This window comes from Tyto alba, unplaced genomic scaffold, assembly GCF_018691265.1.
Source record: "Tyto alba isolate M040663 unplaced genomic scaffold, T.alba_DEE_v4.0 Super-Scaffold_6, whole genome shotgun sequence".
In the NCBI taxonomy this organism is placed as follows: domain Eukaryota; kingdom Metazoa; phylum Chordata; class Aves; order Strigiformes; family Tytonidae; genus Tyto; species Tyto alba.
Genome location: NW_024881327.1, coordinates 45619156 through 45644867, shown reverse-complemented (window position 1 = coordinate 45644867; position 25712 = coordinate 45619156). Strand labels below are relative to the sequence as shown.

General features: G+C 37.5%; 1 protein-coding gene across 1 annotated transcript; it reads right to left on the bottom strand.

Moving 5' to 3' along the window:
• Positions 1–138: 138 nt before the first annotated feature.
• Positions 139–25501, bottom strand: NOP14 (NOP14 nucleolar protein). Its single transcript, XM_009973930.3, has 18 exons — positions 24994–25501; positions 22736–22870; positions 21727–21868; positions 20547–20692; positions 19982–20119; positions 18347–18469; positions 16972–17103; positions 15340–15649; positions 13922–14052; positions 13598–13683; positions 11821–11956; positions 9846–9947; positions 8906–9059; positions 4178–4337; positions 3203–3350; positions 2136–2254; positions 778–933; positions 139–442 (listed from the first exon to the last, which is right to left on the bottom strand). The coding sequence occupies exons 1-18, from the start codon at positions 25189–25191 to the stop codon at positions 343–345; spliced, it is 2616 nt and encodes an 871-aa protein (XP_009972232.2). The 5' UTR covers positions 25192–25501; the 3' UTR covers positions 139–342.
• Positions 25502–25712: the final 211 nt, after the last annotated feature.

Here is a 25712-nt window from a genome sequence, read left to right as displayed (position 1 = left end):
GGTAACAAATAGTTTCTGCTGTACATTTTTTGTGTGTGTGTATAGTTCAAGTTAGACTAAAAACCTGGTCACACACCTAAGAATTCTGATTATTCATCCAAATATTCTCTATTATTAAAATAAACACAGTATAACACATACAAAAATGTTATTTTTATTTTCCATATGAAAACCTGTGGATTTTTTCAGTAAGCAGGTTCACTTTTTCAGACAGATCTGATGATGTTGTCTCCTCAAAAGGAATGCATCCAAAGAATGCAATTAAAAGCTGTTCAAAAGCCACAGGACTGGGGTATTTTATATGGCAGTAAAACCAAAGTTTCCTGCTGTATGTAGTCCCAATTAATTCTTCCCTTTTTTCCTTTTCATTGCTTTCCATTCACCTTCCTGTGTAGCAAGGCTACCAAGAAGCTCTTTCACTTTTCTTTTTCTGGCTGAATCTCTGTAAAACAAGCAACCAACATATAAAATATTTCAGAAAGATTATATTAAGGAAAACAAGTAAGTATATTTACACAATAATTATTAATTTATAAAAAGCCCCCCAACTCTTAAATTTCATCAACACTTTAAATAAAAACATTCTGCATATTGTTAAACTAGAGAAATGAAACTGCAAAGCTGAAAACACATTAAATTATCTCTATTGAAAATGTCTGGATTTCCTCCCCAAATTGTCCAATTTTATTTATGTAAGTTTAGTATGGTTGATCATTAGTCAGTCTTGGCACACAACAGAACAACCCCAAACTGCTGCTGAAGCAAAGGCTACATTACCTCTCCATGATTTCTGAAAGTTGAATTCTAGCCAGAAACTGGTTATCTTTACGAATCTCACGAATGGCTCCTTTAAGTTCACGTTTATGTTTCTTAATCAACTGCTTTCTTTCTTGCTCCTTCTTGTTGCCTCCCTGCTTTCTTCCAAACTCTAAACTGAAATGAGAATGTATGCGTGAGCACAGAACACCTTAATAAAAAACATTTTAATGTTTATAAGGAGTTTTTTTATTAATACTAACTCGGTATTTTAATTCCTGCATATTGTATGATTAACTTGCAAAATAAGGAGCCAATGAACATACTGGAAAAACACTCACCAGATCTTTTAACTGCATGGCATGACAAGCAGACAACATTTACACTTCCATCCCCTATATGTCTGCATTTTGAACAGACTGAAAAAGCTAGAGTAGAAGAATGAAAGATGTCTGGAGGAAGATGGAATCTCCCAGTATATTTTAAGTTTCTTCTCACTTTCTCTGCAGATGAATTCTACAGAAAAAGTCTGATCAGTTACTTGGGGATAAATGTGTACATCAGAGGAAAGCTGTCCTCTTCAGCTACTAAAGTAAGTAAGGAAGACAATTTATGCCCCCTGCAGATAACCAACATGGCTGAGTAAGTCAGAACCCAATATAAAGCAGACTTCCTGAATCAGAATAATGTTCTATTATCTACAAAATCAAACTTATGTTATTAAAATTTAATTCCAAAACAGAATATAAAAATGCAAGTTGTCACTGTAAGCTCTGTAAAATAGGGGAAAAAAAGCCCCATGTTTTTTGTCATCACTACTGTTGGTAGAAAGCTGCTTGGTTGAGGGAAAGAAAGGAATGGGGCAGGTAAGTATGCTTAAAGGAACACTTAATCTGGCTGATTATTTGTTATGATCTGTGATGCAAAATATAGGAATAGTCTGTCTTATCTCCTGCACTAGTGAAGAATCCCTCAGTATCTTCCCCATCCATCCTTACCTTCATAAAGTTCATACACATATGAACTACTCACTCTTGTTGTTCAAACTTGAGAGCTTGACAGAGCCTTCAGTAAAGCACCTGACTAGATAATAACAACCACACATCTTTACATCTTGAAATTTATTAATTTACAGTTGATTATATGGGCAAGAGTTGATTTCCAGTGCTATTTTTTCCAGAAGATAATCTTTGCTCTATTTCTTAAATTGCTCCTTCCTTTTTCTTTCTCTCCCTACCACCCAAGTAGCCGGTCCCTTGTGATTTGCGCACAAAAACCAGTTATCTGTTTTATGTTCTGTTTTCCAAATCCTTCTACCTTGATGAAAATCTTAATGTTTAAACACACTTTTCCTTTGTATCATGTGCTGCTTTACTTACACTTTCACAATTTTAGGTGTATATTGTTTCAATGGCACTGGCTTCTTTTTCTCACATATCAGTGGGGTATAGTGTTTTACTTTATTTTCTAGCTCCTTCAGAGCACTGTGATACCATTCCTGAAAATGCAAATCAAATTACAATTTTAAAAGCATATCAAAGACACTGTTATTCACAAACTATTGTAAACTGAATCAACAGTAATGTTCTCCCCATATGTTCTTTTTCTGGGTAAAAACACTGTTATTCGTTATGACATTGCTAACACTGAAATGTTCAAGCCTTCCAGGCTTGATAATTTTTAAACACTTTTGGAAGTCTATTAAGATGGTATCATGGACAATAGGAAAGGTCTGCGGGTAGTTTCACCTAACAGAAGAATAAGCAAGACTAAAGCCAGTTTAACTCAGACTCCGCCTTTCAGGGTCATTTTAAGAATGACTGTTCATTTTGTTTATTTTGATGGCAAAAATCATAGGCCACTTTCCATCACTTATGTTACAAAATCTTCTTCTCTAAGGATATTTCATGATGCCTCTTTGAGGAGAGGACAATTCTGCTACACTCAGAAGAGATTTAAAATTTGATCCTCATTGCTAGAAAATAAACAACTGCCCTGTTTTAAGTAAGGTAGCTGACCAGTGATATTTATGCTAGTTTTACTTAGTCACAGATACTACCTCATCAATTTGGTACATATTATTTGGTTGTATTAAGGTCTTACAGATACCTTACAAAAGTACAAGAGGAACTGGATAACCAGACTACTATTCTTATAAGTCACTCATTGAATGTTACATTATTACAAGCGAAATGCTATTCTCTTCATTTATAGGGGCAAGACAAGATATACAATGAAAAAGTAAGTTTTCTAAACATTCTCTGCTCTTTAGTTCTTCAACAGAAACATCACTATGATTTTTGAAGGACACAAAAGGCAAATGCCTGATCCTTGAAAAAAATCTCACTGATGCTTATACTTGTTTTCTGTTTGTTTAAGCACTGATGAAGATCACAGAATTAATTAGAAAACCATATTGATTATTTCATACTTGAGGAACACATACCTGCATTTTTTCAGGATATTCATTCACTGGTACATGTTGTGTAAGGAGAATTCTGACAGGATACATTATTTCATGGAATGATGGTAGAGACTCATACAGAGCTGCACATTTTTTAATAAGGTCAAAACACATGGCTAGACATGATAACCTGTTAATGCACAAAAGAATGAACCATTTCATTTGCAAAAACTGTAGTGGATTTTCAAATAAAACTAATCAAATTAATTAAATTTGGCAGTGTTAGCAACATCTATTACTAAGACTGCCTGACAGAGGCTATAAGGCTGTTTCTAGTTGTTAATTCAGACTAAAAATTTAACTCTCCTAAGCAAATAACCAATAAACCCATCAGCAACAAATCTTTATGTCAGTGCAGAGAGCACAAGTCAGTATTGTGTCTTTGCCACTTATGTGGAGTAAGAAGTTTTTGTACTGGTTCTAAAAGTATCCTGGAGCTGGTTTTGAAGTTTGAAAACATCCTGGAAACAGAATTTGTAATTTTGATTTGGGTTTTTCTTTTTGAACTTCATAACAAAATGCTTTCTCATCCTCAAAATAAGTTATAGCATGACACATGCACAAGGTGAAAAATGAGACCGAACACAGTTAATGAACATGTTTAATTGTGGTCTTTCTTAACCTCAGTTTTATTACTTAAGTGACACTTTCTAACATAGTGTTTGTATGCCAGTTACTGGCTTTTGAAGGGCTTGACAGTTCAATGTACTGAGCACCTCCTCTGTGTCTACTTCATCCTCATCAGTTCACAGGTGTACCAAAAAAGAATGCAAGGTCTGAGCACTCCAAGCACTTGCATAATGTTCTGGCAAAAGATTAGCTATTTCACGTGTTACAGAGTAGTACCACGAAAATAAAGCAGAATAACTCACTACTATTTTTACTCCTAGAGAACACTGTCACTGAGATTACCCAGAAGATGATCTGGTATTTCTTCCCTTCACATTTCCTGCGTACCTGATATGATTCATTTCTGTTCTGCTGGTTTCATTTAATCTAGTCACAATACTCAATGGCAGATTTTGCTTCTGCCAATTTTCCAAATCCTTCTTATCATGCACCAAAAGCAGTTCTAAATTCTTCCCCACTGGTGTAAACGGATGTACTACCGTATAGCCTAAAAAACAAGAATAATAATCATTAAACAGAACCAATTCTAAGCAGTCTTTCTAAAAGAAGAAAAACCAACAGCTCTTTTAGAATTTTAATCATATTGCCTTAAAAAATACTTTATTAGTATTACATTTTTCTAAATAATGGAAAACACTGGAGCATGGGTACAATCATAGCTAAGTGCTCTAGCCACGCTGCCCAAGTCACAAAATCCAAAGGCAAGGACTGAAAGATGAAGTACTGCCCACTGTAGGAGAAGATTGGGTTTGAGAGCATCTAAGGAAACTGAAGGTACACAAGTCCACATGTCCTGAGGGAACTGGTGGATAAAGTAGCTAAACCACTCTCCATCACATCTGTGAAGTCGCAGCAGACTGGTGAAGTTCCCACTGACTGGAAAAGGGGAAAATAACCCCCATTTTTAAAAATGGAAAAAAGGAAGACTTGGGGAACTACGGGCCCGAACAGTGTCACCTCTGTGCCTGGCAAGATCATGAAGCAGGTCCTCCTGGAAACTCTGCTAGGGCACATGGAGAATAAGGAGGCGATTGGTGACAGCCAACATGGCTTCATGAAGGGCAAATCGTGCCTGACAAATATGATGGCCTTCTATGACAGGGTTACAGCATTTGTGGATAAGGATAGAGCTGACACTATCTACCTGGACTTTGACACTGTCACACACAACAGCCTTGTCTCTAAATTGGAGAGACATGGACTTCACAGGTGGACCACTCAGTGGATAAGGAATTGGCTGGATAGTCACACTCAAAAGAGTTGTAGTCAACAGCTTAATGTCTGAGTGTAGAGCAGTGATGAGTGGCCTTCCTCAGCAGTTGGTATCAGGACCAGTATCATTTAACATAGGTATCTGGGACACGGATAATGGGATTGAGTGCACCCTCAGCAAGTCTGCAGATGACACCAACCTGAGTGCTGATACTCTAGAGGGAAGGGATGACACCCAGAGGGCTCTTGACAGGCTTGAGAGGTGGGCCCATGAGAAACTCGTGAAGTTCAACATGGCCAAGTTTAAGGTCCCACATATGAGTCGGTGCAATCCCAAGCACAAATACAGGCTGGGCGAGGAGTGGATTGAGAGCAGCCCTGCGGAGAAGGACTGGGGGTAATAGTAGATGGAAAACTCATGACGAGCCAGCAATGTGCGCTCACAGCCCAGAAAGCCAACCGTGTCCTGGGCTGCACCAAGTGTGGCCAGCAGATCGAGGGAGGGGATTCTGCCCCTCTACTCTGCTCTTTTGAGACCCCAGTTAGAGTACTGTGTCCACCTCTGGGGCCCCCAACATCAGAAGCACATGGACCTGCTCCAGTGGGTCCAGAGGAGGCCACAAAGATGATCCCTTATCATTTGTGCTGAAGCACATCCCTTATGAGGACAGGCTGAGAGTTGGGGTTGTTCAGCCTGGAGAAGAGAAGGCTCTGCAGAGACCTTCTAGCAGCCTTCCAGTACTGAAAGGGGGCTAAAGGAAAGGTGGGGAGGGACTCGTGATCAGGGAATGTAGGGATAGGATAAGGGGTAATAGCTTTCAACAAAAAGAAGGTAGATTTAGATTAGATGTAAGGAAGAAATTCTTTATTATGAGGGTAGTGAGGCACTGGCACAGGGTGCCCAGAGAAGCTGTGGCTGCCCCCTCCCTGGAAGGGTTCAAGGCCAGGTTGGACGGGGCTAGGAGCAACCTGGTCTGGTGGAAGGTGTCCCTGCCCATGGCAGGGGGGTGGGAACTAGGTGATCTTTAAGGTCCCTTCCAACCCAAACCATTCTATGATTCATTCTGATTTTATGTATGGGGAGAGAGAAGACACTTAGGTACATGAATGCCCTGTGGGGATCAGGCTGTACAAACTACCAGTGAGGATGGAGTACTGGATATGCTTAAGAGGAAAGGGCAGACATAGGACTTTCCCATGGAGTTAGAAATAGAAGGCTTTATCCAGAAAGCAGCCAACTAGCACAGGGAGCTAGAGCAGGGAGATCCTAGCTGCAATATATCCCTGAGCCTCTCCTGTGACGTCTCTGCAGGTGGCCCCAGACGCATGCTATAAAGTCCTCTCCCACTCCAGCTAAGTAGTTTTAGAACAACAGCATGGAACACAGAATACATACTGGGGCAGGGCATATTAAAAGTACCTAAGAACCACTGTGCTGCTGATCATAAGCTGATCTGTGAAATGGTACTTATAGAGCAACATTAAAGAAGCATCTGAGGAATTTCATGGCCAAGGGAGAAAATAATTTGCAGCCTTTGTGATGGACTTTTTTTTTTTTTTTTTTAATTCCTTGATTTTCCTTACATCCTGCAAGCTTGCAATGAAATTTGTTTAAAAACTTTTTCAAACTGTAAGTTAAGATTATTTACATGCTCTAGAACCTGTACATGGGTCTTTACAGACAGACCAGAAGACAGTATATTTAAATAATCATTCCTAAGGTTTGAGACCCAAAGTTGTGAGACATTATGACACACACAGATATATTCAAGGTCAAGAATTAAGATACATGATTTTTATCTACTTTACTTGTGAGAAGATAGCAAATCTCATTAACAATTCCATTAGCTAAGGCTATCAACAATGACAATTCCTTCCTACTCCTTCCACCTCCAGTTCTTCTCCTTTTTTAAGGTAATAATTGTTTTTTAAGTCTAAAGCAGACTGTATTTCAGTCTTTCATGAAGTTGTATTCCATTTAATTTGCTCATATGAGGAATTTATGGATCAAGCTTACTGTTAAAACTGAACCCCAATTTTTCTGGTGTGACAGTATATCAGCATTCCAGAGAACTGGATGTGTGCTCATTTTAAAATATTCTGTGTTGACAGTGTAATCATCACATTTATCAACAATACTTCCACCATGAATATTTAAAAACATAATTGGATACTTTGATAACTTCAAAACATCAATATTGACTGAAAAATTGTCAAAGAGAACACTGTGCCTCTAACATATATTTTATTGAGCTTTTCCTCACTGCTAACAGAAGCCAACACCATGCAAATTTAATTAGTGCAAAATCATTAACAGAAATATACAGGAAATTAAAAAAAAAAGAAAATGGTTAACACTTGATCATCAATTACCACTAAATATTTTAAAATAGTTTCTTATCTGATTTTGCAGAATCCTCTATTTTAACTGTACCAAAACCCTCTGTAGATCAAACATTCCTAAGAGATTACATAAAGGAGAAAATACTTTTAGTGCTAGGTAACCCACCCACTCTGTAACCTCTCTGCAACTCCTTCTAAGAGTTCAGCTGTGTTCTGAGAATCCAGGGCTTAGCTCTGATGCAGCCCAGCTCACACTTCAGAGGAAGCTGCTAAGCTGTGAGAAGCAGCTGGAAAAAAGTCTGTAGGGTACAGCCATACAAGATAATAAAGGTGAAATTGCAGTGCTAAGCTTGTGGAGAAAGAAATCATTAGTAGCTCAGGAATTCAAAATAAAAAAATCATGCCAGTGTGGAAAGGCATAAAAATTTTAAAGGGAAAAAAAAAAAGGGGGGGGGAGCTACAAGACAACCACTCAGTACTACTGAAGAGGTACTGGAATACTGCAGCAACAGAAGCTGAACATTCCTCACCAGACTGATGACTACCCAGAGAAGAGAGACACTTTAGGTGTCTTATCAAGAGTGACAAGCATATTAATACATAGCCTGTAGTTCATCAAATCCCCTATGTCTTTTGAGTTTCCCAACAAATAACAGAAATTTTAACTTGAGAACATCCTGCCTGCAGTGCCTCTTCATGCATGCTAAGTGACACTCAGAGTAACCCAGACAGATACTAACACATGAGCTAGTTACTATGCTCTTACAAAACTTCTTGTAAGCAAATTATTGGCACTAAACTTGTCAAAAGCACCCCATATCCAGAGTAACTTTAAAGCTATAAATTAATCCGAAATAAAAAGCTGGAGAGGAAGACTGGCAAATAAAAGTAATTTTCTATCACAGGGATCAAATTGTAAAGATAGTTTTATTCTCCCTGCTGTCTGTGCAAGTTGCTAAGTTTACACAGTTATGTTACAGCACAGACTAATCCTGCTTGTGGGGACAGCTGGCCTCTGTTACGCTGCAGCAAATCCATGTCGAATAAATAAGAAGGCTAAAGACCAACTTTGTGATATACTTCTCTCATTTATGTTGGTGATGTGGCTATTAGCTGAAGAGGGAGGCTAACTGCAGCATTAGCTGCTGCCTCACTGTGATGATACACGGTACTCATTGAGAAACCATTAGGGACTCTGAATTTCAGAGCACAGTCCAATCAGAGAGTCTATTTAGAACAATGATACTGCAAAAATACAGCACTATGGGCAGTATGACTTCATTTCCTTTAATAACTTCAGTTCTTTCCTTACTGCCAACAACACTAGAGGATCTAGTTCATAACAAGATGCTCAAGAATCAACGTTGTGTATGGCTAACCTAGCTGATGATTTGGTCTTTTGTTCAAAAAAATAAAGTCAGTGTGAAATGTTTTTAATTAATTTTAAAATATAAAACCTAATACTAAAATACATTACTCATTTACTTTAAACAAACTCACCCTGAGCCTGTTTTTTGGGTAGAGATATGTGAAGTACTCCAAGAAGAAAATTGATGAGTTCTGGTACAAATCTTCTGGAGAGAGATACATATTCCAGGAACAAACAGCATACAAATAACCCCTTAATAACATCTTGCAATGTTGTTATGCGACACTGAAAGAAAAAAAAGGCACAAAATATTAATAATTAAAAGCCTATACATCATAAATATAGAATCTCCCAAAAGCATAAATATTAAATAAGCTGTATACATTTAAAATCTATAAAACTACATCATTTCGACTTACATGAAAAACATATTGGCAGTCCCTTGCCCTCACTAAAGAGTATATGCAGAATTAAGTAAGAAGTCTGTCAGAACTGGTTTAGCCACTAGAAGGTGCTACACCACAAACAATATGTTCTTCAGAAATGAACCAAGGAAATACATGGCTCAGAGCTACTTGGATATCTGACAGCAATAGAATAACTAGTTCAAGACTTTCAAAATATATAAACATGATAGAAAAATAAGGATATATTTTAACTGCACTGCAATGCATCAGGTACATTTTCAAGGAAAACAAATACTGCCAATTTTTAAGTAAGTATCGTTCTTTAGTAGAGACAAATTCAATATGTGGAAGAGAAATCACTAATGAATGATTTTGGAATGTATTCAGTCTGTTCTATTAGTCCTATGTAATTTGCCATATAAGGAATTCTTGTATGACACCTTTAAAAAATTATTAGACATGGTTTTGTGAGTTGGACTGTACTCTACAAGGGTTTTTTCCTCTCCACTTTTTCTTCCAGTTACTATCTGTGACTGTACCAAACACAAAGCTGCCTTTTCAGTACATTTCCAATATATACAATAATTCTAACACATATATCTGGAGTCCTAGGAAGAAACAATGAAATGAAGTTATACACTGAGATACAACATCATACACATACCTTAGTAAGTAGCTGACTCATGTACAAGAAAGCAGGTGTTACAACTGGATGCCAGAAGTCAGAAGTTGGAAACAGCAGAGATGTAATTTTCAAATAGATAAGCTGACAGCACATAAAACAGAATAAGGCAAAATGTAGTTAAGATATTACTCCCAGGATCTTGACTTCACACCTATGTAACTGATGAATAACTACCATGTAATAGTCTAAAAATACTACAATATACATAATTTTGAGGAATCTGATATGATACATGACCTATTGAGATGATTGTTTTAAGGTACATGAGAAAATGGAATACCCATTATCAGTCTAACATTGCATTAATTCAACAAAGCAGCTGAAAGAACAACCGAGAAGGAACTATGCCCCCTAACCCCATTTACTCTGTAAGAAAGTCTGACCCCCTTCAGCCCACCATAGTTACATACACTTATACCACAAACAAATGAGCAAGTGGCCACAGGACCTGTGACACCTTTCAAGAGGTCCTCAACACAGACAATTAAGTGACTGGGATTCTCAGGCACTAGCACACATCAACAAGTAAGGGCTACAGCCAAAAGCAGACAGTGATTAGGTATGCTTTTACTGAGGGGGACTTGTTAGAGAGCTACAAGTGACCTTCTGTCAAGACCATAAGGATGTTAAACATCAGTTGTAAGGTAATTCTAAAAATTATCTAAGTGGATATTTACTTAGTAAGCTAGACACAAGTAAAGTTTTATTGTTTCAGCTCTGTTTCTATGGTAAACAAATACCCTCCTGAACTGTTTTGGTGACTAAATACCACAGTCCAAATTTCAGGTTAGAAAGACTATAGGCACATAGAAGGTCTAACACAACTGGTCTAAGGAACACTCATTCAAACAAATGCTTTGAGAATAAAAGAGTGATATGATTCCATCCTAAAAGACAATGATAGCTTGAAACCTGGAAAAGTTCCACTGAAGGGAATGAAAGTCAAAAGTGTGATTGGTGTCATAATGGTGACAGTGACAAAATAAAAATAGAAGTTAAAAGCTCTCTACAATACATTTCCTGCAAAATCCAAAACATCCTGAATAATGACTCTTCAAAAGAACTCAATATAAATATTTCCCAAGCTGTAAGAACCAAGCCTTCTAAGCAAATCCTTCAGTCTATTTGGTTTCAATAGTCTAATTATTCCATCAGGCAGCAATGCTTCATCAAGCAGGGAGACAGAAAACAAGTAGCTCCCTTTGGATTACTGATTTATGGTTTGTCTTTGAAACTTTTTACTACAATAAATACTCATTTTTCATATACTCCATTCTTGAATTCCCTAACAGCCATTTACCTAGAGACCGAAAAAGAAGTCTGTTCACATTTAGCATGGCCACTGAAATTCTGAAATGTTAGTAGTAAAATAAGGAAAGGTCAATTATTTCCAAATCATTAATTCAGCAATCATCATATATAAAGAAATGTTTTATTTTTATACCCATAATATTTTGTTGTTATTTTTGTTAACCTAGGAGATAGTGCAGTTAGTTCTATGGAGCACTTTTTAAAAACACTTGTACTTAACACAATTAAAGAAATCAGGACATAACTCACAATACCACTTTTTCCTAGAACTATCCATTGAAGTTTCATCAGGAAAATGAAGAATGTTTTGTTATGAAAACTGAAGTGGCAATTATTTTCCCTTTATTAACATTACAGTCACACTTCTATTCTGAAGAACGTGTGTGCGGGGGGGGGGAGGGGGGTGGTTTGTTTATTTGGGGATTGTTGGTTGTTTCTCAGGATTTTTTTGTTGTGGGGGTTTTTGTTACAACTTATCTCCAGAGAGGCAATTTAAAATATTGAGAAAACTAAAAAGTCATAGATGATAATAATTCTTTACATACTTTGCAATACAAAATTACATTTAATGCCATCTCGCATTTACTGGCATTTCTGTACTAACAGAAAGAACAAAATATTTTCCTAGCAGTATGCATGTTACCGTGTCTAAACCTGGAAATGTTGCACGGCCTTTGACTTCAATTACTTCTTCCATATCATGTGCAGCGTCTCGAAGGATAAACTTAATACTGTCACTGGCTGCCTCAGGAAACATCTGGCAAAGATTGTACAATGGCCTATTAACAAGAAATACAAGTCATAATCATGTTACACCACTGATGCTAATAAAAAACTGGATTTTTAAGCACTTGTAGGAAGATTTCTGATGTTCCATCTGCATTGTAACAATAACAGATTCCCTGAAACAAACTATTCATTTTTAGAAATAGCCACCCAGTATATAGATTATTATTGTAATACTTTTAGTTTACAGAGACCTGTATTTTTCATTGGGTCTTGTGAGGTAATCTTTGATTTGGTGGTTTCTAAATCTTAAATAAAAAATAATTAAAAACTTTAAAATGCACTCCCAGATCATCTGTTATGATTAAAACATATCCTTCTGAATCTCCTAACTCTATATTTTACTGCACTGAGGTATGCCGGCAGATACTAGGCAGCCCACTACTCTAAAAACTCTTAGGCAGTGTTAGACAACATGTGAGGCAGCAATGTGGTTAGCAAAATTACTACTTATAACAAGAAAAAAAAATACCCACAAAGTTAAGTCAACTCCTGGCCTATGGTTAGTGCCTACAGGAAGATGCATTCAGGAGTTTGCATCTGTTTGGTCAGAGTTTTTCCAGTATTTTCAGTTAAAAATGTCTGTAGTGATATTAATAAATCCCAGTTCTAGAAAACAATCAACGTGTGTTTTTTACAAAGCCTCAGCATGTGTGACTATCAACAGGTCAGTGCTCTTGCTGACAAATGCAACAGAGCCATGAATGCTAAAGCTGCACATAGCAGATTTTTTAAAAACTTATTTACTTTAGCATAGAATAAAAAACATATGCTGAAAACTACATATAAATAACTCACTGCAAGAAAGCTGTCTAGCCTGCAAAGTCAGGATCACAGATTGATTTTGGTTGGAAGGGACCTTTGGAGGTCAACTGATGCAACCCCCTGCTCGAAGCATGGCTAACTTCAAAGCTGGGTCAGGTTGCTCATGGCTTTGTCGAGTTTTGTAAATCTTCAAGGGGGGACATTCCACAGCCTCTCTGGGAAACTTGTTTTAATGTTCAGCACCTTTGCTGTGAAGTTTATTTTCCTTATATCCAACTGGAATTTTCCCTGTTGCAGCCTGTGTCCATTGACGCATCCTTTGCTGTACACCTCAGACAAATTTGGCTCTCTCGTCACTCTAACTGCCTGTCAGGAATCTGAAGACAACAATGCCAAGTTGACAACTTCCTTTAAAGTGTTTATTTGGAACTTCTGTATGAGCTTACTATAATCCTCTTTAATTCCATTTTCATCTAGTTCCCTGAGTGAATGCACAGAACAGAAACCCATTATAAAAACAAAGATTGCAAAGGGAACTGCACACTGTCATTGCAAAACTTAAAATCCTTAATCAGCAGTCTAAACAACTCCATATAGAGAAGTTTGCATGCATACGTGGTATTATTTTTACCTGTGGAAAGCATTTTGCAGATCAAAAATTACATTCTGAGGTTTTGAAAATGTCTTGGTACAATTACTAGCTCAAGCAATACACGCAACAAAGTTAAAACACTACAGAGCTGGAGAGCTACCAGCTGCCTACAATCCCTACAGAACTCTGAAACAAACAAGATGCTAAATGCTCTACCCTAGGTAGCTTTTCTCTTTAAATCATAAAGGAGCAAAAGTCCATAGGATTTATTACTTACAGGACCAATTTGTCAATTGTTTTGAGCTCTGGTAAATCCACCGTTGCTAACTTCCCAATATACTCCAAAAGAAAGCCAAACAACTTCTGCAAGAAGCATAGTAAGTTAAAATTATTAGGTTTTTTCTTCATTGTACATATTCTTAAACAGCACAAAAGAACAGCAAAACAGAAGTTAGAAAATTAAGAGTGGTATGTTGATTCTACTGCTGTTCACAACGTAGAAGCATGTATGGTTTATACTGCTTCCTGAATACTTACTAAAACTTACTCTGGAATTCAAAATTACTTTTAAACTTAAAGCAAAATAACAAAACCCCCATACTTCCAACTTTGCTTTGTTTCCCACTGCAAGGCTTGGATGATTGCATTTCTGAATTCTCTCCAGTATAATAAGCTGTTGTTCTATTGTTCTTCCAGCCATTAAAGACTTAAATGTCTCATAGGATTCAGGAACTAGAAAGTAAAAACAAAAATTGACCAGGCAAAAATCCCAAACTTAACATATTTAATTCAAGTCTAACATCTAACAAATTTCCTATTTGAAAATGTTATTACACAGAGACATCATACAGCTTTTAAATAATCACCTTCCAAACACTAACCACCTACCAGCATATATGTAACATTGTATATATGAAAATAAGTCAGAAAATAACATAGAAGTTTTTCAGCAATTAACATTCAATTATATTTGCTGCCTAAGCTGAGCACAATTATGTTAACACACACAAAGCAGAATTAAATTTAAGCACACATTGAACCATAAATTTACCATAATGTAATTGGCTCTGTTTAATTCATACCTAAGTAGCTTTTGGATGAAGAATATTAAGAAAAGTAAGAATCTTGCCACTAATACAAAACAAGTAAAAAACTCCCCAAAATCCTGGCATATATTTAGCCTTTTGCGTAAGTTCACATGCTAGAAAACATCCTAATCAGTTAAGTTTTTTGAGTTATTTTAATGTGACTGCGGTTCTGGTTAAAGCAAAACCTGAATGCAATTTAAAAGGCCTTGTGTAATAAGTTAACTCCTTTTGATGGAAAAATGCAAGCACTTAAGGAAGTTGTTTGAAAGGTTATTTAATCTTGCAACATACTTTTGTTAGAGAAATCTACACTAGAACAGTAGTTAGGTGCATTATGTACTTAATATTAATGAATGCTTTGTGTACTACTTAAAACATGCCTCCTCCTTCCTCCTAGGCACAGACCCAAAAGGAGTCAAACTTAGGAGTGTCTATATTTAACAAAACTGCAATGTCATATCACATGGATTAAGCCTCAGAATCCTACCTCTCCAAGTATCTTCTCTAACAAAAACATCAGTCCAAACACCAGAGACAGTAACCTTTCCTCATTTAAGTAGAGACAACAGAACATTACTCTGGCTGCCATTATGCAAAACACTAGTACTTTGGATTGGCTGTCTTGGTGGCCTTCAGAAAGGAGTACAGATCTTTTCATTCTTCTCCCCAATATTTATCTTTCAATTCTAAGGCTGCTCAGAAGAGCAGAAATAGCTCTGGGATGAAACCAATCTGGTTCCCACTGCTCATAGCATGACTAGGGGTGATCACAAAGAACAGCAGTTACTGGCTACTTTTGGAATAGCAGAAGACAACTATGAAGCAAAACTTTATGGATGAACAGGAATAGGTAAGATCCTACACAGGAGAGAAAGACTGGTTATAAACCCCCTGAAGACAACAGGGATCTCTGGATTAGGCCTTTGCTTACCAGCAAACGTATAGGGAAGCTCTGATGCAGCAGCTTTCATTTTAGGATCTCGTTCCTCCACATTCTGTGACTCATTCTCATTTGTCTTGTGTTTCTTCTGTTCTTTAATCCCTGCAGCTTCTTCTTCACTCTCAAGGTCAGATTCAAGATCAGAGTGGCTATCTGCAGCAACATCCTCCTCATCTTCATTAGCAGATTCTTCCTCACTTTCTTCTTCATTCTCATTATCTTCCTTCTCATCTTCCTCTTCTTCCTCCTCCTCCTCATCTTTTTCCTCCCCATCTTCACTTTCAATATTAATTTTTCCATCCTTTCAGTAGAGAAAATAAGCCAGTTAAAACACTAGTAAGGTGACAGCACCTTGCCAGAATCACCACGCAAGGTTATCTTCAAATAAACATGAACAGGATCTGAGCCGTGCTACCCTGAACAAGCAGTGAATGGCAGCAGTGCCGGCCAAGAAGGGATTTTAAGGAGAGAACAAGCATACAGATGTAAGAATAGTAGGGTAGTTCCAAGGGGCTGTAAAAACTAGAGGAGTAGGAGACAGTATAAGAGGATTGAAAGAATCAACACAAATGTAAAAACTACTACCAGGTGATAGGAAAAAAAATTCAAAATCACTTACAGAAGCATTCTTGGTTAAAAAAATACATTCCTTCTATGTATTATAATAATGTATCTAACAAATATTTGTTCCCATCCTGATTTTATTAATCATCAGTTTAAATTCACATTTGCAATTTGTATTCTCCCCTTTGAGGACAACAGCAGTTCCCTGGCTACTTACATGTGAAAGGATCATTATGCACACATGTGCAATAGTCAGGGTGACTCACTACATTAGGTCTAAGGTTATATAGCTCTGCTACATTAATCAAACCTACTTTACAAGGGAAGCGTTCTTTCAAAAACCCACTCATCCTCATGCTGAAATTTGGTGGAAGCTGTATCAAATACAGCAGAAATTAAAAGAGATGACCAGAAGGGCTAAAGCCCTCTCTTCAGCCCAGTAGGCTAACAGCACAGAAGGCTACTATAATAGCAGGAGTACAGTCAGTAGATTGAGTGAAATAACTATTCCCCTCTACTCGACACTTGTAAGACCAGATAGAATACAGTGTCCAGTTTGGGGCCTTCAAATACAATGAAGACATCTATAAACTGCAGCAAGTTCAGCAGAAAGCCAGAAAGATTGTCAGGGGGCTGGAGCACCTTCCCTATGGAGAGAGGCAGACCTGGGCTTGTTCAGCCTGGACCAAATAACTATCTTCCAGTACCTACAAAGGAGACCACTGGAAAGGCAGAGAAAGACTTTATATCACATTTCACAGCAGGAGAATGAGATGCAACAGGCCTAGAGTTGAAACAAGAGTTCAGGCTGGATATAAAGAGAAACTTTCTCACAGTAAGTTCAGTCAGTGGAACAGGCTGCCCAGAGTGATGTGCAGCCTCTATCCTTGGAGATTTTCCAAAAACAGACTGGGTAAAGCCCTGAGCAAACCGGCAATTTCACAGTTGACCCTGCTTTGAGCAGGAAGTTGGACTAGAGGTCTCCACAGAGGTCACTTGCAGACTGATTTTCCTGTCTTCTTTTCAAGACTCTGAAAATTCTGAAATTTTAAACTTTACCTTGTAAGACAGTAAACGTCTGTCATCTTCATCCAGGATAAAGCCGTCATCTAGATCATCAGCTGACATGTGGCTGGGTTTTTTTTTATTTGCCTGTTCATCTATTCCACGCATTCGACGTAGTCGATCTGCCTGTGTTTTAGAAGAAATACCACACATATATGTGAGCCATCTAGATCAATCAGGTAACTATACCAGAATGGAAGATCCCTCAAACACTACAGCTAACTAAATCAAAGGGAAAAAAAAAAGTTAACTGGGATTACTCAACAAGTTGACGAAAAGAAAACCCAGTAACTTTAAAATTTACAGGAAAAAAGTGATGATACCTTACTTTTTGTGGGGAATGTAATCTGATAAGAGCACATAGACAACTAGATTATCTTATTTGGAAGGCTTTAAAACTGGGTTAACCAGAAGCATTATGTTCTCTCATTTTTAAATTTATCTGTTTTGCTTATGAGATAATACATTAATACATTATTAATACATACTACATATTATTATAATTACTAGAAAATGTAAGCTTCTGAGGTGTTTTATGATTCTGCAGTGTTTATTTGTTTCCCATATGCGTAACAAGTTTGTAGTAAACACAACTATATCCTAAGATTTTTAAGATGCACTAAATTTGTAAATAAGAGTCCAATGGCAATATCTGAACCAATCATTTATAAAAGGATTTCCACCTGGGCAACCAGATAGACTGTGCATCAAACAAGATGACAAGAACAGAGAAGGAAAAATCCTTTTTTCTGTTCTGCTATTAGCTACTGAGCTGTTCGAAGGTAACTTGAAGGTATTGAATCCTTGTGGTCTTAAATGTGTCCCTAGTATACCAAAACAAAAAGAAAAAAGGGAAACATTCACCAAATTATTCAGTCTTTCCATAAGACTCAGAGCTCCATCTAGTAGGAAAGTATCCAACATTTCCCAAGAGAATCCTATCCCCCTGCAAAGCAAAGCTACATACATGCTACTGCTGGAAGACTCTTACAACACCAGAAGAAAACAATAAATGACTTGCCCGTGTATTAATTCAACTGCTGTGCAACATGATACTCCCCCTCACTGATTTAGGAGCATTTCTGAACTCTGAATCATTTAAAACATTTAAAGGCAAATCGAAGGTAATTACATTTTTTACCGAAAAAGATCAACTCCTTTCATAAACCTCAAGAGTCACGTACTAAGTCTGGGTTTTTTGTTGTAATATCAGATTGCAAACAGAACACAAACAGAAGATTTCCTGAATTCACCCTCTGATGAATTTCAGTTTAGTATAGCCACTTTCAATCTAAGGTCAAGCAATGAATGTAAGTGGTCACTCCCAAAAGACAGGCCACAAAACAATCTAAAACCAAAAATGGTATACCTCCAGCTTCTGGAGTCGTGCCTGTTCCTCTTTTGCCAATTCTTCTTCTGTCTTCATCCTTTCTGAAGGTTTTGCTTTCATCTCGAATCCAAGTTCTCGAACAATCATATCATATTCATCAGGCTAAAGAAATATTAATATGATTGTTTATTATCTTAAGATTTATTATTCTTCTTTGCAGCCACCCCTCTGTCAGAATAACAGCTAAGAAATAAGACTATTAAGATATAAGGAAAAGATCATTTTCAAAGAAAGTTGCAAGGACATTCAAATCAGTATTAAGACAAAGAACAGCATAAACACAAAACAGAAAATAAAAATTCTCCTGCAATAACTTAAATAGAGGAGGGGGAAATAACTGAAAAGCTTACAAATAGGATCATAAATAAAAATTCGTTTACTTATTAATTGAAAAACTTTAGAATACTGTTTATTAAAAAAATACTATTTTCTCATAAAGCAGCTAGAATTAATAAATTTCATTTTACACTGTCAGACATGAGCTAAGTCTTTATTATCTTCATTACATAGTTGTCTATCTTAAAACAAAAAGATATTCATTGAATTTAAGGAGCATACTTAGGCAAACAGTCACTAGCAGAGATTACACTGGATCTGCAAGTAAATCTTCTTGAAACCTGCTTAAGTTACTAAACCATACAGCTTCTCTAAAATTCAGTTCTATGAATTTTTCTTCTTACACACAACTAGATAGCTTTCTCCAATTTACTGTTAATGTTCTAGAGCATTACTAATTCACACTTTGCATCCTTGATAATTCTTATATTGGAACCACACACATAAAACAAGGAAATCTACTCTTCCTTTTCAGTAAATTATGGTGACAAAATTTTTGTCTTAGATACTGTATTACCAACATACTGAAGTATTCAGCATGTTACAAAATATCTTAAAAACAAAAATCAATACATCAAAAAACGGAACCAAAAGTTTGTTTCTTCTGTTCATTATCTGAGCTCAGTTTTAACATAACACCAGCTAATTAGTTTGATCTTTCAAAAACTGAATTCTACTGCCAAGTAATAAATGGGAATTCAGTGCTCTGCAATATAATACAAAATTTCTACAAGAAAAAAAAGCACAACACATTACAATACTTCTCAGATTTAAAAGTTTATTTCTCTTAGTATAAGTGAGAATAGAAGTGTGACAGAAAAAGCTTTGAGACCACAAGATATATATTCAAAAGTGATATATTTTCTTTCCCTTTTTGTAGGGACAGGATGCAGTTTACAAGGAAATGTTTCTTGTCAAACAGAAGTTGTTTATCGAAGGAACACTGCAAACACGTTCAAAATAAGTCAATGCTCTCAATAATTTTAGTTCTTCCAAAAGAAGTATTTGTCATAAAAATAAGCTGTCACCAACAGTGTTGTCCAAACTGCAACTTCTCTCAGATTTGATAACTAATGAAAAGCAATAGATAATTAAAATCAGATAAATCATATAAAACCCTTTATTCCTCCAACTGTTCTAAAACTGTAGCATTCCTTCAATGTGAATAGCAGTCAATACTTTATTTTGCAAAGTGATGACCTTTTCCTTGTACTTCAGCCACTGAGTCAAAACCGCAAGTTATTAGAACGAAAGAAAGTAGGCTAGCCAAAACCTTACCTTGGGTTTTTCTACTTCTTTATCCTTTCTCTCTGACTTTCGGGTTTTGCAGGCAATAAGGGTTTGGATTTCCTTCCAGTCATTGTCAAGCTTTTCTGTGAGTTCTAACGCACTTTCTCTCTGAGTTTGCCTCTCATGCTAGAAAAAACAAAACAAAAACAAATGCAGCAGTTAAGTTCAGCTGAACATGACATCACATTTACAGTGTAAAACCAAAATACTGTCTTTAGCAAATGAATAATTTTAAATATTGAACATTTCAAAGGTATAGACATTCTTTGTGGAAGAAGCAGTACAGTTACACTGAATGGCTCAAGGGTGGCATACAAAAAGAAGTTAGGAGTCAAAAGAAGGGAAGATCTGGGGATACAAAAGAATGGCAGATATTCAGTGCATATCCCACAATGACTACATAGTCAAATGAACTTCATTCAGTGAGCTTGGACTCTTCTCCTAGACAGTTATCTCCTTTGTTTTCTATGCCATTAATATTTTATTCTGCAAAGACAGAAATAGTGACAGCTTCTTAATCATGCTCATTTATACTTCAGGGCTAAAAACTCACCTTCTCTTGTTTAGATTTGGCTATCATCTCTTCTATGAGTTCCTTCCTAGATTTAGGTTTTTCCTCCTCTTCCTCTTGCTGCCCACTTGATGCTTTTTTACGAAGGAGGCCTCCACCCCCTCCAAAGTGAGCAGCAGTTAATTCAGCTAGGGAAAAAAAATAGATTGTGAATCATTTTCAAATCCATACGTAAGTAATGGAGTGCTGCTGCTATCTCCCTATTCTTTGAGAATGGGAGCAACTAAAACTGCTGAACCACTCGTGCTATTCCCATCCCTATGGGAATGGCCATACCAAAAGAGATTGATGCTAGACACATAATTTACGCTGACAATTATTTTGTGCAAGTGTTGTGGTTTAACACCATCCAGCAACTAAGGCCCACACAGCCGCCTGCTCTCGCCTCCCTGTTCCCAGTGGCATGTAAAACTCATGGGTTGAGATAAGAACAGTTTAATAACTAAAACAAAATATAACAACAACAATAATATATTAATACAATTGTAATGAAAAGGAATATAACAAAAAGAGAGGGAAATAAAACCCAAGAAGAGACAAGTGAAGCACAATGCAATTGCTCACCGCCCACCGATTGATGCCTGAGCAGCAATCTGCCCCCCGCCAGCCAACTCCTCCCAGTTTATATACTGAGCATGATGTTCTATGGTATGCTCGCTGGCTGAACAGGGGAAACTGAAAACTCCCTAACTGAGGATAAGTGCTACTGAGCGACAATTAAAACATTAGTATGTTATCAACATTATTCACACACTGAATCCAAACACAGCACTGTACCAGCTACTAGGAAGAAAATTATTTCAGCCAAAACCAGGACAACAAGGTAGAAACACCCTTTTTTCATATTTTAACTAGTATTTAGGTGCAGGGGTACATGAAAGCAACCCGAAAACTCACACTTCAGATTCTGCCCAAAGAGATCAAAATAGAGGTACCTATGTATGCTGAAAAGCCCACAGATTAAAGAAGCTTGCCTGGCAGTTCCAGCTTAATATCTGCTAAAATCTAGAGAGCTGTTCTGTGTGTGGTTAAGAAGTAATCAAATCTGGCTTAAAGATCCCAATTATGTAATACTCTTTCTCACCAAAAGACAGTACTGAACAAATGATGTATATGTACCAACAATAAAGCCAGCAGTGGGATACTAGCTGACATGTCTTACCTGACAGTGTTCCTCTTTCCTCTGTGTCACTGTCACTATCAACAATATCATTTAGTTTTTCAATTTCTGCCAAAGATTGTCCATAATGAGTCAATTCCTCATCTTCATTAAGATTATAGATATTCTTCTTTCCATAATTTTGCTAATAGTAAAACAAACCAATTAAATAACAAAAGATTTTTAGTTCCCAGGCAAGAAATCAACAAAGCATGTATTTTTAATGGTAGTCAAGGAGATTCTTATTCCAGTGTTCTGCTGAAACAGAGCACTGGAATAAAAGCACTACCAGACCAATACTTTAATTCAAATACATTAAACCTTAAGTGAGGTAGTATGATGTCTCTCTTATACATATGTAGCAATGGAGTAACTCAGAAAACCTAAAGAATCTTAAGTTTTATCTATTTATCGGTAAAATCAATTCTTAATTACTACATTTTAGGCCTAATGAAACAGACTTCAACCCATACAAATTATCAATAAAATATGATATTACACTACTCAATTCTAGATACTGAGTACGATGAGGCAGAAAGAATGGTACTGCACATACAAATCACATTACAGAATGGCAGCAAGTTACAGAGTTTTTCTAGCCAGCAAATTAAACGGCTGCTGTTCAAAAGCTGTACTGGAATCTCAAAGTGTACTTCATGGTGGTTGCCTTTTCCCAATTCAATTCTCAAACTATAGCAGTCAAAGAAGTCAAAGAAAACCAATCAATCAATAAATTTGTGTAAAACTGGCTTTCTTCCATATTTGTGCTCAAAGAAATTTCTTCTTCAAAAAGCTGTCCTCTAAAACCAGAAAGTTTTAATGAAAAATTTTGGATTCCCACAAAAAAATGCTTTTTCATAAAAGTCCCAAACATATAAAAACAAAAAGAAAGCGCTGACCTGCAAAACCCTCTTTTAAGGGGGACGCTCCCAACTTAAAAGTCCAGTGCTTCTTGTAGGTTTGGGTTTTTTTGCTTGGGGTTTTAAATTTTTAAAAATTTCTTATACTTTACCTGTCTTTCCAAAGCAAATCGTCTGATCATCTTTTCCTCTGGAGTTATTTTGGTGTTATATTCACCAAAACGTTTATCTTTAAATACATTTGCCTTTTCCCTTTCTTTATATTCTTTCAGTAATGTTTGGGTTCGCTAGAAGGAAAAAAAAGAATAAATTAAAAACCAAAGAGAGTAACTACTTTTAAAGGCAAGGAAAAAAAAGGCTTCATGGTATTCTGGCAACATAATCTAATTTATCAGAATGCAATGAAGGACAAGGAAAAATTAATGAAAAGAAGAGACAGGAAGCTCATATAATATGTTCAGAGTCTTTAGGTTCTCTTATAAGCTGTGCATATGAAGATAAAATATGGTACACTGTATTTCACCTTGACTTTATCACACAGAAAAACTCTGCATTGCCACTAAGGAGCTCTGATTTGTCTGAAGCTTAGTATACATGAGTAACATATTAAAGAAAGCAAAAAAGCCCCAGTGTCAGCTGAACCTCTTCTGGTCTTCATCTAAAACATAAAAATCCCCAAGTTGGCACATACATTTAGCACTCTGCTTTAGTGTTGAGCACAGGCAGGTTATGCATCAAAGGAATAAACGGGTATTTAGCAGACCTATACGAGGTAGTATGTGCTGCACTTATGGTACAAGTGAGGAAACAGATTTACTTTCCAATGCCAGTGCAGTAATTCATGACAAGTATCTGACTTACCTTACTATTAAATAAAAAATAAAGGCCTTAAAATGTGATATTAAACACTCATAATGTTTTCTAAAATCTGGAAAAGCTGTAATGAAGACTCAAAGCTTATTTATAATTTCATGCTGAAGATATTATATAGTTCAGTCTAAAGGAAGAAAATGCTGGCTGTGTTTAGGCTGAAAAAAATCCATGTTTATTTAAAACACATTAACTGAATCTTATGGAAAGGTACTGTTGTTATTCATATTACCATGACCTCACAAACTGCTGGACTGAAGGAAAAGGCTGAGTTTTCTACAACAGGCCTCTGCAGCCTCACTGAGAATTCACAACTTTCAGAAGCCACTGTAACTGACACCATAACTCAGGTTTCATCTCCTACTATTCCAATTCTACCTTTTTTTTTTTTTTTTTTTTTTACTTTTTGCACAGAGTATATAAATTATCATGCAGCTTAAACACTGTGCATGAATTTTAATATCTCTTAATACCTCGGATACAGAAAACTACATTGTCAATTATCTGATGTCCTCTCTCACTGACATATAATTATTCACTGCATCACCTCTCACAACACATGCAAAATGATAAACTATCCATTTCCTATTGCTGCACTATATTTAAAAAGAACTCCTTTCAGTAAGTGCTTTAAATTCTGTTTGACAATAGATTGCATGTAACATCTCAGAGAGAATCTGAGAGGCATACATTCAAATTATGCTTTTTTCAGCTTTAACAGAGTCTACAGAGGTTTCAACTTCTTTCCTGATTTGTTTGAAGGAAGAGATGACAGAAAATTCCAGTGCTTCACTCAAGGATAGAAGAGGTTGCTAGAATCCCAGATGCATAGTATGACACAACATTCTCCCTTATGCATTACAGATTTTGGTCAGGTGGCTAGGGATGTCAGTAGAAAGAAAGAGGCAATTTTAAAGTAGTATAAGGGTCTAAGGTAGAAGGTAAAAGATTTCTGAAATTGTATGATCATTCTTATGAGAGCAATGAGGACAGATCATTACTTTGCAGCCCAACATAGATCTGCAACACAATTATTTAACCAATGCACAAAAAGTCATCTGCATGTTTTCCAAATCAACGGTAGTTTCTTTTTATCTACACATTTCTCACTGTATTGAGACCTTAGTGCCCTTTCAAGCTTTCACTATTGCAGTAATGTTGCACCATTATCAAGCTCAGCATCCTGTAGCAACCAAAACTGACCAACATAATGAAAACTAACAACCACCTCCGCTCTGGTCCAGTACTGGCTTGCTGACAACATGTCCCATTGTATTCTGGACCTGGGTAATTTGAAAAGATAATCATTCCCACACATGAGATAAGGGAGATTTGCACCACCGAATCCTGGGGATTGCATTGGAGGGAGACATTTTCAGCAGGCTCTCCATCACCATCTGAGCAATGTGAAGTGACCAGCCACTCCTCCTGTGCACAAGGGAGGTAATCTCTTATCTCACCTGAGATGGCTCCAGGCTTACCACCTCTCCACAGCCATACCCACAGATGCCATCCTTCCTCCCAACTTATAACCTCTTACCTTCTTTATGGCCTTGGACCGTGAGACGCCAGGTAGCCCCACATCGTTCTTGGTCTTCCTCCCCAAGACGTTAAACTTCTGCCTGTTGACCTTCACCTCAAAGGGGTTGCTCTTGACCACAGCCATAGCTGACTTGACAAGGCCCTTGGCTGCAGAGGGTGCTGAGACTTTTCGCTTCCGCTTAGCTGTCTTCCCCATTCTTGGTGTGGCTGCCTGCCTGGATATGTGTGAAGGAGAAGCTCAGTACTCACTCGGCATGTAGGGGCCAAGGCTGGAGGTGCAAACAGGCCCAAGAAAATGGCACCGGGGGGGGGGAGGGGGAGGCAAAACCCCCAGAACCAGCCCTTGGGCCTGACCACTGCCCTCCGACGCGGTGCCAAGTCGTGCGAGAACTCCCCTCCAAACCCCGTGAAAACCAAGGGGGGACGCGGGGAAAAGAACGGAGCGGTAACAACACTCCCCTCACGCCGGCGTGCGCCAGCACTACGACACCAACCTCCTCGCACCTCTCGCGAGAGCTTCGCCCAGATATCGCGAGATCTGCCACCCCTCTCCCCGCCCGCTGTGGGACGCGGCGGGGGGGAGGCCGGGAAAGCGATTAGCGCACTACAACTCCTAGCAGGCGCCGCGCGGCAGCCGTTCGCGCCTCCCCAGGGCACTCCGCGCTCTGCCTGCTGGGAGTTGTAGTCCCAAGGAACGGGGTGGGGGAAGCCGCGCAG

Bases quoted from the DNA above. Each gene is read 5' to 3' on its own strand.
- NOP14 (XM_009973930.3), bottom strand. From the start codon at position 25,191: ATGGGGAAGACAGCTAAGCGGAAGCGAAAAGTCTCAGCACCCTCTGCA. The intron at 18,470-19,981 runs GTAAGGTTTTGG...ATATTTCTTTAG, and splicing joins AAGAAGTAGAAAAACCCAAG to CCTGATGAATATGATATGAT. The intron at 9,948-11,820 runs GTAACATGCATA...ATGTGCTGTCAG, and splicing joins CATTTCCAGGTTTAGACACG to CTTATCTATTTGAAAATTAC.